The sequence below is a fragment of the Lepisma saccharinum genome, chromosome 13 (genome assembly GCF_977018435.1).
Source record: "Lepisma saccharinum chromosome 13, izLepSacc3.1, whole genome shotgun sequence".
Lineage (NCBI taxonomy): Eukaryota > Metazoa > Arthropoda > Insecta > Zygentoma > Lepismatidae > Lepisma > Lepisma saccharinum.
Window position 1 is genome coordinate 52,787,304 of NC_139241.1, and position 27,574 is coordinate 52,814,877.

The 27,574-nt window shown below is 39.3% G+C and overlaps 1 protein-coding gene across 1 annotated transcript; it reads right to left on the reverse strand.

Moving 5' to 3' along the window:
* Positions 1 to 17,242: 17,242 nt before the first annotated feature.
* Positions 17,243 to 17,755, reverse strand: LOC145996775 (uncharacterized). Its single transcript, XM_083133308.1, has one exon. It carries the CDS (start codon positions 17,753 to 17,755, stop codon positions 17,243 to 17,245), a length of 513 nt encoding a protein of 170 aa, XP_082989434.1.
* Between the last annotated feature and the right edge of the window lie 9,819 nt (positions 17,756 to 27,574).

Genomic DNA, 27,574 nt, shown 5'->3' on the forward strand with positions numbered 1-27,574 from the left:
TTGTATACACAATATAAGAAACCAAATGGCACAAAATTTACGCAGCCCCACATAACAGAAACTGTACCGGTATATTCAAACGCAAATTCAGACACAATAATAGGCAATTTGATAAATCAACTGAATATTAAACACTCTGAATTTGCAGCAAAAGAGTCAGGATGGAGCCTATGCGGATCTCCACACAGGCTCTATGTTAATATTTCTGAATTCAGCCCATTACAAGGATCTACATATCTGCCATTACCTGCTAATATCAAAAACAAGAGAGCCGTGGTCAATATTGAAAATACCGACCAGAAATGCTTTTTGTGGTGTATATTAGCTGTTTTGTTTCCAGTTTCAAGGCATCCTGAGAGAATAAGTTATTACAAACAGCATGAACATCTTTTTGACGATGCAATAAAGGGTATAGAATATCCAATGTCTGTTCAGAATATTGATAAATTTGAAAAAAGGGCCAAGCATATCAATGGCAAACAATTATCTATTAATGTATTTACTTGTTCCACTGGCAATTGCTTGATAGATCCTCTCAGAATCAGTACACTTGATGATGAATCTGCAATTCCGATTGATCTGCTCTTAATTGAAAAGGATGGCACATATCATTATACTCTGATACACAGTCTTGAAGCTTTAGTGAGAATACAACTAGACAAATCCAATACAATATTCAAGTTGTGCAGAAGATGCTTAACTGTATTTGATGGTAAAAAAATAATAAAAGGGGTTCGTGAAAAAAATGCAGAAATTGCTAAAAACAAGTTAATTGAGCATCTGAAATACTGTGGGAACCATAAACCTGTTCATATGGTGATGCCCAATCCAAGTGAAAATTGCAAATTCAAAAAGTATGAAGCCTTGTTGGAACACCCAGCATATATTGTCTGGGATTCTGAATCAAATCTCAAATCTCTTGCATTCTGCAATCCAGATCCCGAAGAATCTTCAATTACACCATACCAGCTGCATGAACCTTCCAGCTTTTGTTATGTGGTTGTACAGGATGGTGTTGTTAGTAAAGAATTTTCATACATGGGACCAGATGCCATCAAAATATTTGCACATAGAATAGAAAATGAGTGCCGTGACATAGCATATAACATCTTATTAAAATCAAAACCCATGTTGCCTTTAACAGAGAAACAGATTGAAGATTTCAACAAAGCAGAAAAATGCCCGGTATGTGATTCTGAATTTTCAGATACAAATATCAAGGTGAAACACCATTCTCATACAGATGGTCGATATAAACAGGCCCTGTGTAATAGCTGTAATATTAAGATCAAGAGACCAAGATTTGTCCCCATATTTTGCCATGGAGCATCCAATTATGATTTCCATCATCTGATCAGATACGAGGGGTTTGACAAGCAGAATTTAAATATTTTAGCTGAAAATGATGAAAAATATATATCTATTAGCAAGATAATTAAAGTTGATGGTGTTCCTATTCACATAAGATTTCTTGATTCTTACAGATTTTTATCTGCTAGCCTGGCTACACTGACCACTCAATTACCTGATGATCAATTAAAAATCACACGTGCCTCGTTTCCAAATCAGGACCTGAAATTAATTAGGCGGAAGGGTGTATATCCATATGACTATGTTACAGATTTTTCTAAATTTGATGAGTGTTCCCTGCCACCACAACAAGCATTTTACAGCAAAATCAGAGGATCTGGAATCACTGATGAAGATTATCACCATGCCCAGTTGATGTGGAACAATTTAAAATGCAAGACATTTGGTGATTATCACATGGCATATTTGAAACTTGATGTCACCCTCTTAGCTGATATATTGCAGGCATTCAGAAAATCTTCCATGCAAAATTATGGACTGGACCCAGTGTATTTTTACAGTGCCCCGGGCCTAGCATGGGCCGCAACGTTTTTGAACACCAAAAAGCAATTGGATCTAATCCAAGATCAAGATATGTATCTGTTTATGGAGAAAGGTATAAGAGGAGGGATGGTGCAATGTTCCCAGAGATATGCCAGAGCAAATAACAAATATATTCCTGATTATGATCCAGCACGGCCATCAAATTATATACTTTATGTGGATGCAAACAGCCTCTATGGTCATGCCATGATGCAAAAACTGCCATATGCAGGGCTTGAGTGGGTTGAAGATTTCAATATTGAGGATCTTAAGAATTATGATGACAGTGAATATGGCCTCTTCTTAGAGGTTGATCTGGCAATTCCTGATGATTTGCACAAGAAATTTTCTGATCTGCCCCCAATTCCCGAGGTTCAGGGCTCACCTGGCTCTAAACAGAAGAAGCTCATGATGACTCTGGAGCCGAAACAGGGATATGTCACATATTACAAAAACCTCCAGTTCCTGATGAAACATGGTGTCCAAGTGACCAAAGTTAGAAAAGTCTTAAGGTTCAGGCACTCAGAATGGTTGAAACCATACATTGATACAAACACGGAGCTTCGAACATCTGCAAAGAGCCAATTTGATAAGGGCTTGTTTAAATTGATGGTGAATTCAGTGTATGGCAAAACTATTGAAAATGTCAGAAAACATACCGATGTTAAAATAATTACTGACCACAGCCTGAGCAAAAAATTGGTTGCGAAGCCCAACTTCAATTACAGAAGAATTTATGATGAGCACATGGCACTTTTCAACATGATGAAAACAAAGATCAAATTTGATAAACCTATTTATGTAGGGGCTGCGATATTGGAATCGTCCAAATTACATATGTTAATATTGTATTATGATGTGCTGAAACCTTTTTATGGTGATCGTGTAAAATTATTGTACATGGACACGGATAGTTTTATTCTTGATATTCAAACAGAAGATGTTTATCAAGATATGTCACAGCCTGAATTGTTTCAATACTTTGATACCAGTGAACATACAAGAATTCAACCCCACAACAAAAAGGTGCCTGGCAAGTTAAAAGATGAGACACTTGGTGATGTTATTGTGGAATTTGCTGGGTTAAGTGCCAAGGTGTACAGTTTTAAAACATGTAGTGCTGTTGTCAAAAAGGCCAAGGGCATTGGCAGAGTGACTGTGGAAAAAGATCTTGTATTTGAAGATTATAAAAATTGCATCAAATCCCAGAGTTCAATCAGAACATCAGAAAATAGAATTCAGAGTGAGGATCACTTGTTGACTTCAAATATTGTAAGAAAAGTGGCCCTGGACCCACATGATGATAAGAGATGCATTTTATCATGTGACATACATACTTTACCTTGGGGGCATTGTGATTTGAAAAGTGGCAAACAATGCCCAATTACAGAGCATGATTTGAAATAAATAAACATGCCTATGAACTTATTTGGGTTCAAAAAACAGGCTAATATGGAGCTGCCAACACCACAACCCTCTCCTGATATGCTGTCTAAACTGAGTGGCTTGTTAATTATTCATCTGAACAGCATACTTACAGATGTTGATGAAGAAACAGGTAAAATATTGTACATATTTAACAATAATTTAAATCATTACCAATTACCTGTAGGTGGGCAATTGCAATTTATTACAACCCCTGAGGGTGATGTCAAGATTTCAATAGGGAGAAATATTTATAGAATTAAGCACTCAAACATGGTTTCTGGCACTGTATATACTGTTTCTGCTGGTGACTGCTTATATATTGAGGTCCCTGGATCCTATGACAAGCTTATACCCTTTTTTATAGAATTAAGAATCAGATACTCTATAATAAATAACCACTAAAACAAAAATGCCTAATGATATATTTGGCCATACAAGACATGAAGATCACAGTGATGAGATTCTTATGCTTGACGTCAGAGTCAAGAAATTAAGAAGTGATTTACAAGCTTTACAAACCACACTCAATGCCAGTCTTCAATTAGAAATTACAAATTTACAATCACAATGCATGGACCCTCTTCTTAAAATTGATTCTGAACTCAAATTGTTGCTTCAGAAATATACTGATCTGGCAACATTAGATAATTTTCAAAGTTTGGAAGAAGCTGTAGCAGCTCTTCAAGCCAAATTTAAGACCCAGGCCACCAACTCTGAGCAATTGAAACAACAATTGGAAGAACAGATTAATAATGTCCAGGCACAGCTCCAAACAATTGTCAAAAGCATAAAATCACAAGAAGATTTTGATCTAGTGATTTCCACTCTAAAAGAACAGATTCAGTCACTCCAGATACCTAATCTGGATCCTCTGAACAATGCCATAGCCGAGGTTAAAGGAAAAATTGAGACACTTGAAAATTTTATGAACAATTTGCCATCTTCTGATGCTTTGAATGCAATAACTCGGAGTGTTGCCAATATTAAGCTGCAACTTGAAACATATGAAGATTTTGGAAAAATTCAAAGTTCCATAACCCATCTTGAAGGTACAATAGCAGCAGTGCAAAATGATTTGGCAAATGTACTAGAATCCCGATTGCCTGGGATTGTAGATACACTTGTCAGTGTCCAGCAACAGATCACAAAGCTTGAAAACCTCAACACTGAATCTGAGCTATCTCATTTTCATCACTTGATCGATGATATCCAAACAAATCTTGAAATTTTACAACAATCCACACCCTCTCAGACAGATATAGCCCTGCTCCAAAATGCTATGCAAAATGTGGCTGATGCTTCTGAATTAAACAATGTGAAATTGGCACTTGAATTTTTGCAAAATACAGTATCAAATCTTCCCACATCACAGGAACTTAAAAATATTAAGAGAGCTGTGAATAGGATATTGAAATCAGAAGATATCAAGAATATCCAGGCAGAGATCAAACAACTCACTCAGACAGTGTCCACTCTACCAACCAATCAACATATTAATGAACTGCATGCCCTGTTTGAGGATATCAGAAGACAGGTCCATGATCTTACTGCTCAAAATTCAAAATTGGCAGTTGTTGAAAATTTACAGCAAATTGTAGCTAATATCAAGCAACAGCTAGGAACCATGGAATCCAATCAAGCAAATGCTTTGTCTGTTTTTGCCACCCAGCTTCAAGAGATTGTGCAACAATACAAGAAACTTGTTGTGGACATAAAAATCAAGCCAGGCCATGATGATGTTGTTAGGACCATCAATGAGCACCTTGAATCTGTAACAAGCAGATTGCTTACAGCGGAAAAAGAAATAACAGGCATAATCGAGAATCCAAAACATACAGTAATTCTTGAATTGTACAGCATCCCCAACAAAGAATATGATTCACCATTTACACCAGGCGGCAAAATATATATGCTGTCCCCTGCACAATTTTATTACCAGTTTTTTGTTGGAGGCACACTGAGACCAATCAAGATCAAATATTGGCATCAGCCACAGGCACACCACTACCACACCTTATCAATAACAAATGCTGACAACAAAGCAAAAATCACGAGTGTAGAGTTAGAGGATTTTACAGACCCCAATACATTAGAAACAGCCTATACTGAAGATGATGGCTCTCTGGGATTTAAAATACAAATAGGAGACAAATTATATTTAGAAAATCCTGTAGTATCAGCTGCTGAACACCCTATAGTTGCAATATTCTTGTTTACATATTATGTCTAGACAAATTATTGTTGATGAATTACACAGACAAGCCAGACATAATTTTAAGAGACTCCCAGTAGTCACAAAGGGCATAGATGATTTATGGCAGAGCGACTTGATTGAGTTGTCAAGTGGACAGTTGAAAAACTTAGACAAAATCAACAAGGGCTACAAGTATCTACTCACTGTGATAGACACATTTTCAAAATTTGCCTGGGCTGTGCCACTCAAATCCAAGACTGGAAAATGTGTTACAGAAGCCTTCAGGACAATCATCAATCAGAGTGGAAGATCACCGCGCTATTTGCAAACAGATAATGGCAAAGAATTTTATAATTCAGTGTTTCAACAATTTATTAAAAGTCAGGCAATAAAACATTACTCGAGTTACAGTGATCTCAAAGCCTCAATTGTAGAGAGATTCAACAAAACCCTAAAAAATCTTATGTATAAACAATTTACCCTCCAAGGTAATTATAAATGGATTAATATTCTTCCAGAACTTCTACATAAATATAACAACTCTGTCCATTCCACAATCAACATGAAACCCTCTGAAGTAACTTCATCTGATGAGCAAAAATTGATCAGGACTGTTTATTATCCTAGATACCAGCCAACAACAAGAAAGGCCAAATACAGGGTGGGTGATCAAGTAAGAATCAGCAAATATAAGCACTTATTCAAAAGAGGCTTTACAAGAAACTGGAGCACAGAATTATTTACAGTGGTTCAAGTTAAACCCGGGACCCTTAACACATATATAATAAAAGATCATCGAGGAGAAATTCTCAAAGGCAGATTCTATGAAGAAGAACTCAACAAAACTAAACAGCCTGACACATATCTCATAGAAAAAATCATCCGCAGGAAAGGCAACAAGTTATTTGTCAAATGGCTGGGTCATCCGGAAAACAGCTGGATCGATGCAGACAAAATAATAATATGAGCACTTGGGATGTTATAAAAAGGCTGCCAGAACCTGAACAACAGAATAAGAGAAATGGCAACTTGCTGCCTGATAATATTAGGTGTCTTATTGTTGGGCCATCTGCTTGTGGTAAAACTACACTAATGGTTGATAATTTTTTATTGGCACCCAACTGGTTAGACTGGAAAAACAGGCACTTGTATGTTTTTTCTAAGAGCTTGGAACAATTAAAATATCAGCAGCTGATGAAGCTATATGATGGATTGGATATTGCCACTTTTGAACCAGATGTTAAGCCACTTCATGAATGTCTCGATAATTCTGTCGTTGTGTTTGATGACGTTATACTGGATAATCAAAACAAGATTAGGAATTTCTTTACACAGGGCCGACACAAAAACATTGATTGCTTCTACCTGGCACAGACTTTTTCAAAAATACCCAAGCAGCTGATCCGAGACAACAGCAATTTTATATGTGTGTTTCATCAAGATCATACCAACCTCAAACACATACATGATGAATATGTAGGTGGGGACTTGAGCTACAATGATTTTTCCAAGTTTTGCAGCAGGTGCTGGAGCCAGGACAGTTATGGGTTTGTCACAATTGATATGACAAGAAAGCCCAATAGCGGCAAATATAGAAATAAAATCAACGATTTTCTAGACGTAGAGACGTATATAAACAACCATGAAACGACCAATCATTGATGATCTTAAGTTAAGAGATTATCTTGTAAAAAGATTTAAGGGATGGAAATCAGAGAACCGAGGAATTTATGAAAAACACAAACAAACAGAACAGCCTGTCATTGATGCTATTAATAATTTAGGTAAGAATATCAAAACTGTTACAGAGCAGAATCAAAATTTGATCACAGAGCTTGTGCCTGTAGCTGCTAGGAACATATTAGATTATCCATTCACCCCACTTTCCAGTATTCATACACCTAGTCCTGTTGCTCCTAGAAGAATTGAAGCTACTCAGGATCCTATTGAATTGGGTCTTCTTGCTCAAAAATATTTAACCACACCTAAAGACAATAAAGATGAGGTGTTTGGCTTATATGCTGACACAGAGCTTGATGGCAGTATCATACATAGAATTGGCAATTTCAGAGTAACATTTATGGGGGATGATCTGATTGTTTATTCAGAATCTCGTCTCGGAGAAAAAGGTGCTTTTGTTAAGTACCCCGGAACACCTGGATTGTGGGAACTGATGACTCGGAAGAGACCTGGCAGCTATACAGATCAAGATTATGAGCACTACAAAGAAATATTAATAAAATCAGATGCTCTATACCAGAACAATGATCCCACACAAAAAAGAGTCAAGTCTAGCAGTGGAGCAAAATACAACAACTTAATCAAGCCCATATGGTCACAGATCAAGACTGGCAGTGGAATCAAACAATACAACACCCTGCCTAAAGAATTTGTCTGGGTTGATGATGTCAGGAAACTTGTAGATAGGTTATTGGTGATAGCTGGGGAGGAAAATGCTGGCAACCACAATTTTTACAATGAAAAGGTTGGAATTATGGACATGATAAGCACCAAATTGTCTAATTTTATAGTGAATGACCCTAAGGGGATTGGATATCTTATAAAAATTATTAATACTCTACCACCCAAATTTTGGAATGTCTCTGAGGGTCGGGGGCTTGTTAATGACATTATAAACAAGCTGCCATTTGAACTACATATTCCAGGCTATCAGTATTGTGGTCCCGGTACAAAATTGGACCATAGATTAAACAGGGGTGATCCTGGTGTAAATCCCCTAGATGCTGCTTGTAGAGACCATGACATAGCATACAACACACATACCGACCTTGACAAGAGACATGTTGCAGACAAGAAATTAGAAGAGGCTGCATTTGGTAGATTTGTAAGCAAAGATGCTTCTTTAAGTGAAAAAATAGCAGCATTGGGAACCACCATAGCTATGAGCACCAAACAAAAACTGGGGTGGGGGTTGTGAATATGTATATAATAAACCTACGATGAAGGCCAAGGGTGTTATGTATCAAATACCTTATGCAGGTCTCAAATCTCTTAAAACTATTGATAGCCTTTTGACCAAAAAACAGCGCAAGAAAAAAAGCTCTTGTATTGCAAAGGGACATGGTATGAAATTGTTGCTTAGCACCCCCCAATTAAAAAAATTACAGCAATCAAGAAAAAAATTGCATACAGGGGGATTCATATTCACCATCCCGGCCATCTTAGCAGCACTCGGGGCTGTTGGGAGCTTGGCTGGGGGATCAGCTGCCATAGCAAAAACAGTAATAGATGCCAAGAAAAATAGGGCAGAATTAGATGAGCAGAGGCGCCATAACCTGGCCATGGAGAAAAAAGGCAAAGGTGTTAAGAGAGCCATGAATAAGTTTAAAAAAAAACAAGAGCCGCTTACAAACCAAGATATTGAAGCTTTAATCAAGCCACTGGGCATCAAACATTTTAGAGGTGTGTACATGTCTGATTCTTTACCGGAACAACCACTCAACAAAGAGTGTGGCATTGTTAATTTGGATGAGTATAAAAATCAGGGCACTCACTGGATCTGTTATCTTAAATATTTAAACAATGAGGCATTTGTGTTTGATTCATTTGGAGGTGTTCCACCTGAAAATTTAATAAAATATCTAAATTCAACTAATCTTTATTACAATAATGCCCGTGTTCAAAACTTCAAAGATGTTAATTGCGGACATTTGTGTTTATCTGTTCTTAGATACATGTCTCAAATAAATAAACCAACAATTGAAAATTTTCAAAAAGCCTTGTGGTATCTGAAACATCATGGGGGTATTCCATCTCACCAGCCAAAATTCAATATTGAAACTCAAATTGCATGATGACATAGTGTATCCCAAAACAATAGCTCTCAGGGCATTTTATGGCATGTACCTGATACCTAATATTACGCACCACAACAACACAATTGCAGTAGGGGATCAAAAAATTGTCATCACTCCAGGGCAATATAATCTGTCGACTCTAAATGCTCAATTACCCAGAGGTGTAGTGTTAAGTCAAAATTCTGTCACTCACAGAGTAGAGATTGTATCTGCTACAGAAACAGTGCATCTGGGTACTATAGGAGAACTGTTAGGCTTTGAGAACAACACAAAACTTGAAGCAGCCATCAAACACACTGCTATGAATATACCTAAATTCTTAGCCATAGAGACTCTGAATATTCACTGTAATGTGGCCGAGGGTATGATCACCAAATCAAATGGCATAGGCACTCACAAACAAACTGGCATCATTGCAACATTCAAACCTAATTCCGAATTCATGGAGCCAATCATCTACAATCCATCCCCAACATTATATTTTCCTGTGTGCCATAATAGAATAGATTACATTGAGTTGATGGTCACTAATGAAAAAGAAGAATTAGTTGATTTTGCTGGAGCCACAACAACTGCAATCATAGAGATTAATATTTAAATAAAAATACATACAATGGAAAATATTGAGAGTTATGAGCTACAATCATTCCCCCCAAACAGGAGGACATTTGCAAATTTAAATCAACCCAACACAGAGATTGAGGTTGATCTTGATGTAGGGGATGGATTTATACACCCCCACAGAGCAGATCTATACATCAAATTTGATGTTGTAAAGCTGGATGGAACAGATTATCCGGCAAATTCAAATATAAGATTGGTTGATAATTTTGTGCCGCATCTGTTCTCTGAAATTGAGATCAGAAAGCATGGCGTTGTTATAAACAGAATAGATTATCCCGGCATTACCTCCACAGCTTTGGCCACATTAAAATTATCCAAAACCGAGGCTTCTTACTACAGAATCGGTGGATTTGAGGCTGGTGATAAGATATTAACCAAGAACCATACAGTGCTGTTTCCTATGCGCCTGTTGCCAGGATTCTTCTCGGATTACAAAGAAATTATGTGGAAGGGTGGTTTAAGAATCACATTTAGAAGAGCTGCAAATGATAACAATGCTTTGATGAGGTACAGTGCGATAAACCCTACAGGGGAAGCTCTGCCCAATACCCTACCTGATGAGGGCAAGTGCATTATTCAGACTATGGAGTTAAGAATCCCTGTTGTTGAATATGAGGCCAGTTATGCTCTTAAATACAAAGCTGATATAGTAAAAAATCCACAGATTCCTCTGCAATTTTACACATATCAATGCGTACAGAAGCCTGCATCTGGCACATATTATGAGTTTGATGCTACAAATTCATTCTCCAGTATTCAATATGACATGCCTGATTTTGTGGTGGTACTGTTTCAGACTGGAAGACACAACAATCAGGAAAAAAATTCAAGTAAATTTGATAGCTGCAACATCAAGAACATATATCTTAAAAATGGCAGAAATGAGGTATTTCCTAGGGAAAATTATAATTTAGACATGTCCAAGGATGATTTTCTCAAATTATATGAGGCATTTTCGGCTTTCAAACGTGTCACTACTGGCAATACTGACATGTATTACTCACCAGATGAATTCAAGACACAGAGACCCATGTTTGTAATCAACACTTCAAAAAGAAAACAAGTTGTGGTGAATGACAGAACAAACATTAAAATTATCTGTGAATTCCATGAGGCTTTACCAGATGACACCATATGTAGTGTCATTCTCATAGGTGAAAAATCATATGTTTATGATGTAAGAAATGAGAGAGTCACGGAGCAATTCTAGAGGGTCTCTGCATATTGCATTGTCTTAGTACTAGATATGCAAGATGAGCCTGGTGTCCAATTGAACTCAAACCGGAAGTGGACCGGAAGTGGACCGGAAGTAGACCGGAAGTGGACCGGAAGTGGACCGGAAGTGAACCGGAAGTGGACCGGAAGTGAACCGGAAGTGGACCGGAAGTAAATATGTGTGGGTGGGTGTGGGTGGGTGTAGGTGTGTATGGGTGTGGGTGGCCTAGTTTTAGGTATGGGCACAAGAGGGCCATATTTTTGACAAGTTTATGGACAACAATCTCACAGAAGTGCCTTTTGTAAGTATAAGCAAATCAATCTGAGGAGGCTCTTCCTTTCTCATGGAATCCATAAGGGCATTTTTACAAAAATCTTGGATTAGGCAGGGTTCCACACTTGAGCAAAAAGCTCATATGGGCATGTTGAGCTTGTTTTAAGTGTAAGCAAATCTGCTCGAGGGGGGCTCTTCCTTTCTCGGGTTTATAATAGGTACTTTCCCACTTTATCCTTCGAAAGATGTGTGAATATTGAAGTTGTAAGGAAGATCAAAAAATGAAATATGTTGAATACAAGTGAAACTCCCATGATAAATATTTTTATCCCAGACTATATAATCAGGAGCTAAGTGATGCAAAAAGCATCAAGGTATAGGTAATCGTAAGTCGGTCTCTCTTGTGTCACGCATCGTAGGCCAATTATTCCAGGTGGAAAGCCGTAAGTCTGGAACGGACAAACTGTACCAATTGTGCCTATACGGTGGTTAGGTGATTGCGAGGAACCTTTTTGGTTGAACACGTTGAGTGGAGCAGACATACGACTTGCACTATTTTTTGAAACTGTTTTCCCTTACTACCTTCATCCTTCCTCTTCTTTTGTCTTTGGCTCTACAATTAGTTTGGAATTTGGATTCGCTTCTTTGGATTGAGTTGTCAGTTGGTTTGAGTTTGTGCCTCTTTTCCCATAGGATTTGCGTTTGTTCTATTGGATCATATAAACAACTCACGGTTGTGGTCTTCTGTTATGCATCATGGTCTTCCTGCAACGCTGCTACGACAGCGAGAAGGGGTGAAAACCTTCACCGGAGGTACTAAACGGACGGACGGTCCAAACTCCGAGACGATGCTAGATTCACGAAGTACCAATGATCCAATGCAAACGTCCAGCTATTCCACAAAACACCGACGTCGCAATTCCTATGAAGGATTACCTCTACCTCAACGTCAACGATCTAGATCACCAATTAAACGAGATACAGGAAATACAGCTCATGCAACCCAACTAAAATCCAAACAACAGGATAACAGCTTATACAACTTCCTGCTCACCAATTACGACACCAAATTCAACACAGCAAAACATGTGTTCCAACAAACATCTAAGTATGTACCAAGGGCACAAATTGCACAAATACTGTTCACCCGTAATGGCATCATATTGAAATCACCAGATCCAGACTTTGCAAAACTAATTAGAAACAAAGCTTCTTTTGAAATCTATGGAGCCAAAGCAAACATCCAAACACTAAATGCTTCCATTCAAAAACAACCACCACCACCACATAAATCCCCACTACTATCAGTTGTCATCAGGGGTGTAGAACCTAGTCTAACAGACGAAGAGATTTTTGAGGAACTGGAATGCGAAGGTGTACAAATCCGCAAATGTATCCGTATTCGCAATAACAACGGACCCACATACATGGTGCGGGTCCTAACAGACTCACAAAATGCTGTAGACACCCTACTACACAGTGGAGCATACATATACAGACGCAGGTACAAAGTTGAACCATCCCGTTCTCAACAACCTCTTCCATTGCGGTGCGAAAAATGCCAACAGTATAACAAGCACACTACTGCTGCATGTCCAAACCGAGATAAATGCGGATACTGTTCAGGACCCCATTCAACCAGAGAATGTCAAAACCAAACTGCTGCACCAAAATGTGTCACATGTACGGAAAACCATCCTACATACAGTTACAAATGCAAAGCCAAGCCAGATGCAATACCTGAACACCCTGATCTAACAGTTCCCCTGCGCACCAATGACACTGCTACAGAACCTGACAATTCACTACGACATCCAGTAACAGTGGAAGATCTAATACGTTTCTTCACCCTGACTCTCCAAAATGTGCACCCATTTTTAAGAACGCACATATTAACCCAAGTAACAGCATCTGCAAAAACAATTTTCAACTTGCAACTCCATGCAACATACTCTGGTCCTCATGTGCATTTCCACATATCCCACTTGGAAACTGCGGTTTAAGGTTTTGAATATGGCAGTACGGAATATGTATAATTTTCTATTTTTAAATATCCGATCCGTTTCTAAACGAAAAGCTTTATTGCAACACCTGCTTTTGGAAGAATCTGTTCACTGCTTTGCGCTAAACGAAACCTATCTTGCTCCAAAAATGATCTGTCATATTCCACCATACAACATCTTACGCCACGATGGTCCGCCGGGCTTAAGAGTAAACGGCGGCACAGCAATTGGAGTAGATAGAAAATTACCATATCGAACAGTTACCTTCCCACCAAACTTCCACTTGCCAGAACATACTGCTAGTACCATCTATTTTCCATCCCGGGTCGTTACTTTTGCTACCATCTATGTAAGACCAGGGGAGACTATTCCATACCAATTCTTTCAACATATCCAAACCCTTAGCAAACATTATATCATAGCAGCGGACATCAATTATCATAGTCGTAGCATGCAAGACAAAACAAACTTTTTACAATTTCTGGACCAAAACACTACAGCAGAATTCCATGTACTGCCCAGAGCCACACGTCCCATAAGTAACACTACCCCTGACGTTGTTATAACATCAACATCTCTAAGTGCCTGCTTGAACATATCTGTGCTGGATTCCATCGGCAGTGACCATGACCCAGTGAAAATTACCTTAAATCTTGGAAACCGCAATACGAGCAGTACAATACAACCTCGAAAAATCTGGTGTTACAACAAAGCGAACTGGGAGGCATATAGTGAAAAGCTACAGAATGCTTTTTCTCACCCGCATCCACCACCAAACAATTCAGAGGAACTCGATACGGCGGTGGAACATCTAACTGCTCAGATTATCAGTGCGGCAACCACTAACATACCTACGACCACTCTGAATAGTTACAAACCAAAGCTACCTCCGCAATATCTTCACCTAATCACAGCATCACGACGAGCATACAGGGACTACCTCCAGACCAGAAATCCTGAATCCCTTAACTTACACCGTCAATGGCTGCGTACAGTACAAAACTATATAAAAGCTTATAAACAACGTCGATGGATTGAAACGTGCAACCAATTGAGTGATGAAAGCCATCCCACCAAATACTGGAAACGTTTCAAGGTGCTCACTGGACAATCCAGTAGTACTCCTTATCCAATAACAATCAAGGACGCAGCCCTAAACACCGACACTGAAAAAGCTTATGCCTTCGCAAATGTCTTGCAAGACACTTTCACTCCAACACCACAACTAGCTCCAAATCTCCGCCTCCAGACCAAAATTGACAGAGTCACCAACCCCAATAACAGGCAACTGCAACCCAGCAATACGCACGATATTGATCCTAATAATGCTCTAACTGTTCCTATTACAACAGACGATATTATCAATACTGGGCGTAGGAAGAGAAACACCGCTCCCGGCTTGGACAATATCTCATACGTATTGATTAAACAGGCCCCGCTTGCATTGCTGTCCTTTCTGGCTATTATCTACAATTTTATCCTCCGCACAGGACACTGCCCGACAGACTGGAAGATTTCGAAAGTTCTAATGTTTCCAAAGCCACACAAAGATAGTACCAACCCCACAAACTATCGACCTATTCAGCTCACATCAACATTTAGCAAAATATTCGAACGCATCATTGTTCGACGCATACACATGCACTTACAAGCACACAGTTTACTTCCGTCGCACCAAGCAGGCTTTAGACCTCAACACAGTGTCCTTGATAATTTGTTAAAACTAACGACTCGCATCACAAATCACTTCAACACTTCCAAACCATCCTGTCTAGTACTATTCGACCTGGAGAAAGCATTTGACAAAGTATGGCATACTGGACTCATTTACAAGCTCCATAAATTCCAACTACCGCTTTGCTATGTCAGATTAGTACACAGCTTTCTGACAAATAGGGTCGCTTATGTCACTGTAAATGGAGCGATGTCATACCCCATTTTCCCTTACTCTGGCGTTCCACAGGGTGCTGCTTTATCACCATTACTCTACATACTATACGTAGCCGATATGCCAAAACCCCCACAAGTTTCTATCTACCAATTCGCTGACGACACCGCATTTCTCGCCTGTTGTTCAACCATCCAAGCTATAAACAAAACTCTCCAACCAGCTATAAACTCCTTCCAAAGATGGTGTGACACATGGCGTCTCACAATAAATGCTCTCAAAACACAAGCATTGGTGTTTCTACAGACAGGCTGTCGCTCGAAGATCCAAAGGAACCCAACATTATTAAACATCAAAATACGGGGAACGCCAATTCTGCCTGCCACCACTGCAAAATACCTGGGAGTCATATTTGACTCCAAGCTAACATGGAAACCTCAATTGCTCAACATCGTCCAAAAAGCTACAAATCGTCTGAGCTTGCTCAAACGGCTAATTGGAACATCCTGGGGACTCAACTCCCAGGTTGTCCTACATACCTACAAGGCTTTCCTTCGACCAGCAATAATTTACGGCCACACTGCATGGATATCAGCCCCAGACTCATTCTATCACAAACTACAAGTTCTGGAAAGACATGCTCTTCGTTTGGCCTTCAGAGTAGTCCTACCAAGTCCTACACGACTACTGTACGAGCGAATAACCTTCCCGGAAATCACAACCCACATCGAAGCCATCCGTCACAAATATATAACTGGTCGAATGAACTCGCACCATCCACAACTTCTCAGCACAATGTACGAAGATGCTCTACACGACTGCCTTCCCACTTACCACTGCACACCATTACAGCATCTCTTAACCATGTATACCTTCCTGATAGATCCACAGCATCCTGATTATCAGCTGTATATAATCCATCATCCTCCGGAACTACGGCACGTGATATATCCAACACATGCCGCACCATAGCAAATTATTACTTTCCTAACAAGTAATTTTCCCACTACTGAATAAATAACATCTAAGTGAACTACCCCCAGAATAAGTAAATCTGTACCACTTCAATACTGAAAACACACTTAGACCATCACCTTGCAAGGGAAAACATTTATGAAAACAATTCACTTACCAAAGAGAAGGTGTAGCCTTCTAAATGGAAAACGAGGACAAAAAAAAAAAAAAAAAGATGCAAAAAGAAACTATGCTGATCATTACCAGTGTGTAATTAGAGATCGTTTAGTTCATCGAACTCTCCAGCCTAATTATTGCCTATTTTTGTGAGAGCAGGAAAAGGTTTATTATCCATTTTGCCTTTACTTATCTCACTCAACAGGTTGCTAGGTCCCTGGAGATGAGGCCTTGCTCGAAAAGGTTTATTATCCTGCAAAAAGAAACTTATTACAAGGTGTAGTTAGAGATTTGTTAATTCATGTAAATCTCCAGACTAACAATTGTCTATTTTGGTGGAGCAGGAAAACTTTCTATAATATGTAAAGAGAAACTGTGACGTTGCAAACATGAGTTTTTCCTGTTACACATATGTAGTATAAACAAAAATGGCTTGGCAAGATTGCTAATAGCTTACCATGTGAAATAACGATATTTTAAATGTGCATTGTTATATTCGTAAATCAAAAAAGTTGTGGCAACGTTAACCCCTTACAGTAGAATAGGCAAGACAAGAAACTCCTCGCGACCTCACGCCCAAGCCATACGTAGGGGAGGGACGCACGGAAGCAGGGTTGGCATGCATACGGACCAAACTGTCTACGCAGAACGAGAAGAAAAGTAAGCAAGAAATTGAAGTTCATCAAAAAAATAGGTTTTTTACAGTAAAAAAATTCACAAGAAGTGAGATGTTAAGATAGTGAATTAAGATAGAGCATACCTGCACTATAAAGTTTAGTCGCTATCGGTTATGTCTTCTATGCCACTCATGTCATCCTCGTTGATGGGACGATCTTCCAAGGAGCTATCATCTTCCAAGGGACTATCAACGTCAGAATCACTGTCGTCGGCAATATTGATAATGATTCTCTCTGTTGCACTATCGATTAACGGTTCTGCCTTGAGATATTCATCCTTAATTTTTTTAACGTGATTTGGCACTTTTTCCCACGCTGAAAGTGGTAACGTGGCTACAAATTCTGTGCACAAATTAGTAGCTGATTCCACAGTAAACTTCACGTTCTTTTTCGAAATGTATTGTTTCATGTCTGCCCATATCAGTTCTATCGGGTTAAGATCTGGGTGGTATGGCGGTAAACGTACAACAGAATGACCGTATTCTGCTAAGATGGAATCAATTTTGAACATCTTCAAACGGGGTATGTTAAGTTTCACCAACGAATACAATTCTGGTTTGAACATGTGTGCGTCAAAGGGGATGTTGTTTTGAACTAGCCACTGAATCATAGTATCTTTTCGGGAGGAGGAAGAAGGCGCAGGATTTATTTGTACGTTATGGTATGAGGCGTTGTCAACAACAACCACACTGTTTGGTGTCAAATTTGGGATCAACTTCTCTCGTAGCCACTTCTCAAAATTTTGGGCATTCATATCATGGTGGTAATCGCCAGAAGACTTTCCAGATTTGAACGTTAACAGTGCACCTGGAACAAAACCCTCTTCGCCGCCAGCATGTACAACAATTACACGTTGCCCTTTAGACACCGGTGCTTTGACGCCAGCCGCGGTTCCATCTACCCAAGCTTCTTTCTTTGTTGTCGAGCTGTGAAAATAAGTCTCGTCAACGTAAACAATGGGTCGCCCTTGTCGACGAAAGATTTTTATGGCTTTGAGGTAAGATGAACGTAAACTTATTTCGTCCTTTTCTATAAGCAGTGTCTATTATTTTCCGCTTTTTTCCACTTAAACCCTAGGTCACGTATTATCTTGCGCACACACCAGACACTGCCTTGGAACCCTATTCTTTGTTTCAAAACCCTTCGAATACCTTCTAACGTTGGCCTTTCCCCATCCGTAATGTGAAATTCGTGCACAACACGCCTAACAACACACTTATCGAACTCGTCTATATCACTCTTGATTTTTCGGCGAGGTCTGCTGAAAGAAACACCACATGCGCGAGCCACCCTCCTTTGGAACTGTTTTTCGGACATACGAACTCCCACCTTGTCTTTCATAAATGCAGTAGCGTACGCAGGATTTCATCAAGGGGGGTGTTATTTCTAAAACTTTTTTCCAAATTCACATTACCATTGTTTTATTATACTTTAATTAAATAATATTAATAATAATCACAATTAATTAATAATACTTATAATTAATTAATTAGCTAAATTAATACTAATAATACTACTAATACCACTACTACTACTTTTACGTAATAGAGATCTACATAAATATAGTATTTATGAAAACATTAAAACAAAATTACTTTCTAGTCATTCAATTTTTATCAAATCCTGGGAGAATTTTTTTGTTTCTTTGTTACGAAATAATTGTCTGGTCAACGAAGTGAGGCATTTTAAGAGTGAAGAAGATCCATAAATACAAGAAAACATATTAAAATAAATTGAAATAATCAAAGTATGGAACTCATCCGAGGAGCTGCGGTGATCTGGTCAATAGAGCGTCTGACAAGTGACAATCACGCGGGAGATCCGGATTCGATTCCCGAAATTGGTTGGAATTTTTCCGGCTTCTTCCCCGCATAAATGTCCCCGATAATTCACATCTGGATTGTCTCCCTGTTCTTACCAATAAAACATTTTACAATAGTTAAGCTTATTGTTGTTTGAATGATTGTCTAGTCAACAAGGTGACACATTTTAAAGAGAGACATTCAAACGTGCTGCGGTAAACAATACAATGGGAAGGCGAATTGGTGACTGTATCCTAGCCTTTGTCTATACATTAGTCTCTTACAACGTACCAACAACTTTATTTAGTTAATTCTCATTGTTCACACACAAAAATAAATACATGTTCGTTGAACACTGGCGTACGTAGAGGGGTGGCCGATGGTGTTCCAGCTCCTACCGAAATTTTGAGAAAATCAGAATTTTCAAATAAAAATCCGTTAAGAACTTTAAAAAATCAAAATGAGTAAATGCGAAACCTCTTTTAAAGTGAATCCCGATGACCATTTTTGTCTTTGAATACAATTTTAATAGACTGAAAAGCTCCAAAAATACGAAATATTTTATTATGCATCCTGCCCTCCAAAACGAAGCCATGTGCTATCCACATTTACTATTCCAGCCACTCCCGAAAAAAAAAAATCCTGCGTACGGCAGTGTATTGAACATTGTTGCAACTGAGATACAAAACAACTTTTTTTTCTCTTTTAAATCATAGTTACCCTAACCTAACCTCATAAACTCGTGTTTATTTTCAAGGCATCACTCTGAAAGACGCGTGTGTTTGGAATGCTGTGCTTTTCTCCATGTTGCATGGAAATAATAATTCAAATTATTATTAGTATTAGTAGTATTAGTATTATTATTAGTAGTATTAGTAGTAGTAGTAGTAGTAGTAGTAGTAGTAGTAGTAGTAGTAGTATTAGTATTAGTAGTAGTAGTAGTAGTAGTAGTAGTAGGAGGAGGAGGAGGAGGAGGAGGAGAAGGAGGAGGAGGAGGAGGAGGAATATTATTGTCCCAGATCCTTGACTGTGAAAAATTGGCCATTTCATTTTTTTTTCACAGCATTTTTCATATTTCACAAGCTCAAGGGGGGGTTTAAACCCCGTAACACCCCCCTTGCGTACGCCACTGCATAAATGTATATACATTATATACAATTTCTCGCCCTTGGCTGTGGATTACTTGCTTTCTCTGAACTGCAAGCTTCCATGATAGCAAGTACACTGCACACAAAATCACACACAAAACAAACACAAACTTTAAATTAAGACAAGGAAATCGATCACTTTGTTTCTTCGTGCTCGCACAGTATTTATGACGTTCGGCAACCCTGCCTGTGTGCACGATAAGGGGAAGTTCGCGCATGCGCTAGCCGCGTTTCCGACCCAGCACACGGGTGGGAGAGTTTCTTGTCTCACCTCTTCTACTGTACATACCTAACGTTGCTACATAATGTTCAGTTGCAGCAACGTTGAAATAAATGACCCTTAAACGTTGACACAACGTTGTATCAACATACATTCAACGTTGTCACAACGTTAGGTATGTTAGTAGCTATCGTTGCCACAACGTTGTGGTAACATTACCTTGTTGACTGGGTTCTATCGTAAAAAAGTAATTCAGTTACAGTTACAGTTACTCACTTTTAAAAGTAACTAGTTACAGTTACATTTTCTCAAAAAAGTAACTGTTACTTGTAAACGAAAGTCGATCATGCGATTATCTTAACCATGTCTTCAAGTGTCGCATTGTGCTGAAAGATCCTATCGATAGAGCATGTTGTAGTAAAGTCAATGCAATCTTTGCGGCATTAGCTACAGAAGGATACATACATTGAACTTCAATGATGGAAGCAGTAGTATAAATCACGTTTTCGAAAGTTAATTGACTGCATGAAGAATCTTTGTTTGTTTCCAACATGCTGCACTCGTCGAATGACAATAGCCTGAGGCATGGGCGTATATATAGTTCACGTAGGGGGGGGGGGGGTCAACTTTTGGTATGATTAAGGTTGCTATATTTCATAAGTGAAAATCCGGGATACTGTTGACCGGAAGCTTGTTGCGGAGCCGGGGGGGGGGGGGGTCGGCCTGACAAAGTTGTGTGTAGGTATATCCATTATCATATTCTTTACACTTCTTTTAAAAAAAGAAAGTTTCCAAAGTGTTCCGGAAGACCTGGCAGAGAGGGAGAGTACATTTTCAAAAGACCTCGGAGTTCCCTTAACAGGACGGGCAATAAATTAACGGCAGCTCCTGCATTGCATCTGTTTGTCTTCGACAGGCAAGAAGTAGGGAAGTGAGGCTTTGGCGTTCATGCCGCGGAAAATTTAAGAGCAGTGTTTCAAACTGCAAGCAAAATTTACTGAAGAACAATTTTGCAATATTTGCCATCAAAGTAAATTTCCAGTAAAATACAGAAACATTTGCTGGGCCAAGTGGACGTCTTCGGGGGCGAAAGAAATGCTTTGCTTGCGGGTCATGCAGGACAACAATTCAAGAGCAGTGTTTCAAGCTGTAACCAAAATTTACTTATGCTTACAAAATGCACTTATCATGAAACTAAAATTTCCAGTAATATATGGAGACAAATTTCTTTGGGCTATATACACGTTTGCGGGGGGCCGTGCCCCTTAGCCCCCTAACGACGTCCCTGTCTGTTGAAGGAAGCACCAGGGGTTTATCTAGGATTTTTCCTTTGGGGGGTATTGGAAACGTTTGGGGGGGTGTAAGTTCGGGGATGTTAAGTGCATATTTTGGACCGTTTTAAAATTCTTGCCCTAATTTAATGTGTTCATAGATGTTTCCAGACATTACCCCCCCCCCCTCCCTTCCCTTCACATAACATTTCAGAAGTAAAAAGATGTCAAACGCAGAAAAAGATGGAAAATAGATTTTTGTGATAATGTTAACATTTCAATCCAATGTTTGGAGTATTACGTACTTTCCGATAATGTTCAGTACTTGGTTTAACCAATCGTTATACAAAACACATGAGATGGCATTAAAAAATGCAAAAATTAAACATATTATTACCAGGAATCATTTCATGCAATTCTTAAGCTAGTTATAAAGAAATTAAGAACACTTGCGCAATATTTTTTTAACTGTATTTTTATGGTTCTTGTGGTAGGTGTAACTTGGAGTTCATTTTGGGGGCGCCCAATTCATCGATGAAATATTAGTGAGAATGCATTGCGTAGGTGCGTTTGCGCTTGCCTGTCTGAAGTAGTAGTAATAAGTACAGATTTAATTCGACTCTTAAATAAATGATGATACTGCGAACAAAGCGAGCAAGGAAAATTTTTAGAACTATTTCTTTGCAAACTGATAATGCATATTATTAATTAAACTTAGCGACAATACTTCCATTTTGACAGTATCCACAGGTCTGTAGCCAGGAATTCTTTGTAGGGGAGGGGGGCGAAGTCAATTATAGAGGGGGCAAATTTTTAATATACGGTGTCGCATTGGCAGATATAGCAGGGTACACAGAGGCAGTTGCCCCCTCCCCCAAAAGAGATGCAATATTTCGACAATGACCTTTCCAGATTGCCAAAGAATATAAAGTTTAATAGGCTAATAGGTACTGTATCTACTTGATATTTACAGGTCGATAATGTTAATGGACGATGAATATGTACCAACAGTTTTGGCATCTCTGCAGAACTGATTAAGGGAGCCCTTTGTAAATCATGCTTCATAATGATTCCCTCTAGTTTCCAGCATGCAAGATTTTTACGCACATAGGAATCTAACTAGAATCCAACAACACCAGTCACGTGCACTGAGGAGTAGCTAGTCTAGCAGAGATAGATCAATCAATCTCGCGTCTCTAATTATTTTCAAATCACGATATTTATTGCCTTGAAGCCTCAGTTCATATGCAACATTTCTTTCCACGCGCTTCTCGTCCCTCGATGTGATCAGCTGGCAAGGCTGGATACCCTAGCTGACTCTTCTTCCGCTTTACCAGATCCAGGTATAGACAACCGCCCGAAGCGAAAGGGAAGATTTCTCCCTGTACCTCTCTTGCCCCCTCGCCCCCCTGCTCCAATGGTTGAAAGACCGTGGTTTCAGGTCCTCCAGTCTATCTCCTATAGGACAGATAGGGGATTGGTTTCCCTTCGATTCCTTTGTAAATCCTCTAAAGAACTCAGGGGAAAATTTTCTGCAGGACTTATGTTCTCTGTATTTACACAACCTTTTAAACGTTGTACAATATGTATGTATAATATGGGATGTAGTTTTATTTGTATATGAATGAGAACGTACTTGCATTATGCGCAGACAAAATTGTTATGGTTTCTTTTTTTTTTTAAATATGGAATATATAATGATTAAATAACAAATATTTGCTCACACTCTCTCTCGCTCTCGTTTTAGTAGTGTTTTATTTAAACATACTAATAATTTGTCTTCTAATAAAAAAAAATGGGTAAGCTAAACAGTCATAAATACGGATGTATTAATTTGGGCAAGAACACGTGCGTTCTAATTGTTGTTGTTGGTTTGGTTTCTTTTACTTCACCTTTCTGCCACATTTGGTTATAGCGAAAATGAGGATGAGTGATGATATAATGAAATTGATGAAGGGACCTCACAAAGAACAATTCAGGCCGGGATTCGAACCCGTGACGAGCGCGCATTCTTGTTGCTATGTGTTGTACTCTGCAGTGAATAATGAAATAATTTGGAATGAAACATGTATCCAAGAACTGAAAAAGCCAAATGAATATCATTGAAGAAAGTAGAAAAAAGTGTGTTTTGTTACCTCTTTATCTCCTCTAATATATTGAATTTTTGCCACCTCCCATCGCTTTTATAGCTGTGTAGATTTAATCGCGATAAGTAGCTAATGCGCTTATGGAAGTCACGAGGGACAATCATAAACAGAGAACTCTGGACTCCTGATTTCACAGTACCCTGCACATGCACTGGGAGGAAATTATTTGTATTTTCTTTTTCCTTTCTTTAGCGTTGCTTTCCACCACTTTACCTAACTTCTGCCATGACGATGAACGTTGATTAAATTAAACGGATGAAGAGTGGCTACAAAGAAACACTCATTCAGAGGCCAGGGCTCGAGCCCGGATCTTCCAGTAACGAGATCGTGAGATGGAGGAATTAGGGAAATCAAACAATGCAAATTTTTTGGGAACACGTTAATCATATACAAATATGGTGTTTCAAAAATCCAATTGAAATTTACGTTCTACTGAGTAAATACGCAGTTTGCTTTACCGATACCCACGTATCCGAATAGAGGCACATAGTGGTTCGGATCCCACTTTAAACTGTGGGTGCAGTCCCGATTAGATTTTATGTACATAAAGTGGACTTAAGCACCAAATCAACCAACCGAGGGAGTGGTTATCACTGCATGCTATGACACCAGGAGTTACACGTTGGAACCCCGACCTCGGCATGGGTGTTATTTGTGTTTGTCTCTACATTGATTGTATTGTATCATCTTCGCGATTAACCAAATGTGTCAGCGACGCTAAGTAGCATAAATCAAATCATTGATTGATTATTTGCTTTGGTTTGTTTTACTTGCCTTTACCTACACTTTTGGCTAATCGTCAAGATGATACGATAAAATTGATGAAGGGACAAACACAAACAACACACATGCCCAGGTCGGGGTTCGAACCCGGGATCTCTTGATTAATAGTCAAATCAACATGTTTTGTATTTTCGAAAGTGTGCTCCTTTTCAGTAGTCCTTCCTCATTTTGCAATCCTTTCCTTTCTTTGACGTTCTATTTTTAGGAATACTGGGCCCTAAAGGGAGGAGGGGGATTATGACCCACACCAACCTCCCTTGGGCACACCACTGATTGCTACACCAAGTGTCGACATCACCGCACGTCACTGTCCTCGACGCACGCTTTAAGAAGCGATATCGGGCAGGGCCACGCCGAGGGTGTGCGTGGCGATCAGCCAATGGCAGTAGTGCAACGTTGTACAGTTAGGAGACTGCGGCGCAGAACTTAAAAGCGGTGTTCTGTATTTTTCTTGCGCGCAAGAAGTTTTCATAAAACTCACCACTTTAAGGTTCATCATGAGATGGAGAAATACATTTTGAACCTGACTGTCCAAGTCCCATGAATTTCCGTCGCCTACAGCCGGAGTTATCGTTCCTTGAAGAAACAAGGGAAACACCTTTCATTTCCTTCCGCCTGTTTTTTTTTTCGTTGCCACCGTGTTGACGCAGCTGAGTTGTTGTGTCTAGGGAAAACTGTGGGTGTTAAATTCGCCTCGATATAAACAATGACCCTTCATTGTTCTGGGCGTTCTCGAACATTGAAAGCCTGGGTCAGTTTGAGTTCAGCGTTTTCGTAGCAAGGCTGGTGTAAAATTATTCGCTTATCGTTCACTCGTGCGCCACAAAGAACAGTTTGTGAAAAGATTACATACAGCCCTTTCGTGCGATAGTTTGCGTTCCGTGTGTTCTTTTTATTTTAAATAATGTCACTCTCAAAACTTAGCACCAGTAGTACAGGCACCAAGGGTGCAAAATCTAATCATTAACCTCCAGGAGAGTGATTCGGAAATGAGTGAATTCAGTGACAGGGAGACCCATGGGCGTCCGGAGGGGGGCAATGGGGGGCCGTGGCCCCCCTGGAAAACGAAAGTCAACTAAAAATTATATATTTTTCATATATAATTTCATTACAGCCACAATAATATGTGATAATTATTGCATGAATATGATATTCAAATTTAAGCAATGTTTTTGAGGGAACAACACTATTATGGAGGAAAATGTGCCTTGTTTGCCCCCTTTAAAAAAAACACCTTCCTTGCCCCTCCCTGGAAAAAATCCTGCGGAGACCGAGGAAGACGACGAGAGCGGTGATGAATAAATAAATACCTTCAAGCTTCTTTCAGGTATGGGTTTCTCGTATATGCTACAGTGATATGATATTATAATCCTGTGTAGAAATATTCACTATATTATTTCACTGTACTCATATATACCGTGCATGCATTATCAAAAACAATGGACACACAGCGAATTTTCTGTCCTTCCCTAGCGCTAGCAGTTAGTTTGGCAACAGCGCAGTAGCACTGGATGGGTATTGGCCGAACTCATGTTCCTTCTAAAAGCGTACGCCGTATAGCTTCAGTTAGAAAATATGCATATATATATATATATATATATACACACACACAGGGTGACTGGTAATTAGATGTATTCCCTGAAAGGGGTTAAAGTAGAGACAATTTGCAATAAATTTGACCATATGATATCCTGTCCTAAAATTAGTAGTTTTCGAGATAATCGAATTTCAATTATTTTTTTAAAAATGACAATTTTCCACATAATAAGATGAATTGAGAAAAAACTGCTCATTGTATGGAACTTATTTCAGCATTTTCTGATAGCTAACAAATAAGTGGTTCGTTGATAAAAAGTTTTTCCCAAATAACAATCATATGTAAGTAACGGGTGGGTCCAAACTTACAAGTCATGATAAAAAAATGCACTCTTAGTTTACTTGGCAACGTATTAATAACAAAAATGGTATGACATGAAGCGTACAAATTACTTAAATTACTTCCTTGTGACATCTGCTATCCAACAAGGTACAAATGTTGCTAACATTCACATTTGTGTACAAGAAATAATACTTCATTCATCTTCATGTGAATGGAATCAATGAACAATACAATTAAAGAACATTACACGTCTTGCTCAAAGTGGGCACCTCCGTTACGAATGCAGGCATACATGTTTTTACGGACATTTGGTCTCTTAACTCGTGATGTGATGGTGTATTGATGTGTTCACCAGCTGTTAAGATTCTCTTCCTGAGCTCTTCTTGCGAGTTGGGATGAGTCAGCGAAGTGTATTGCGCATTCTGCACACACACAAGTTTCACCCATATCATATCTCCCTCCATCAGGAACTTCACGGGAATGATTTTGTGGACCGTGTTCGGTTTTGCACATGGTTGTTACGACACGACACACTTGATTTGTCACGTATCCTCTTCACTGACGAGGCAACTTTTACCAATCATGGAAATGTCAACCTAATGAACATGCACTATTGTTCGGTGAAAAATCCACATTGGCTTCGCCAAGTGGAACGCCAGCGGCCATGGAGTGTGAACGTGTGGTGTGGCATAGTGGGTGAACATCTCATTGGCCCTTTTTTATACGAGGGACACTGAATGCTGACCGATACATACAGTTTTTACAACATGAACTGCCTGTACTATTGGAGGACATACCACTTCAGACAAGGAGGGACATGTGGTACCAACATGATGGGTGCCCAGCTCACAGTGCAAGATGCGCTACAGCATGTGTGGAAAATACATTTCCAAATCGTTGGATTGGACGTGGAGGGCCTGTCAAATGGCCGGCTCGTTCCCCAGATTTGCACCGTTAGACTTTTTCCTGTGGGGAAAGCTGAAGGACATTGTCTACCGGATGTGCCAACAACTCCAGAGGATATGCAACACCGCATTACTGCGGCCTGTAGGGATATTCCCTACGAGATGCTACATTCTGTGCAACGATCTTTGCGAGGGCGCCTCGTTGCCTGTATCGCAGCTGACGGCCACCACTTTGAACACACACTTTGACAGGTTTTCGCTTCTTACGCAGTGG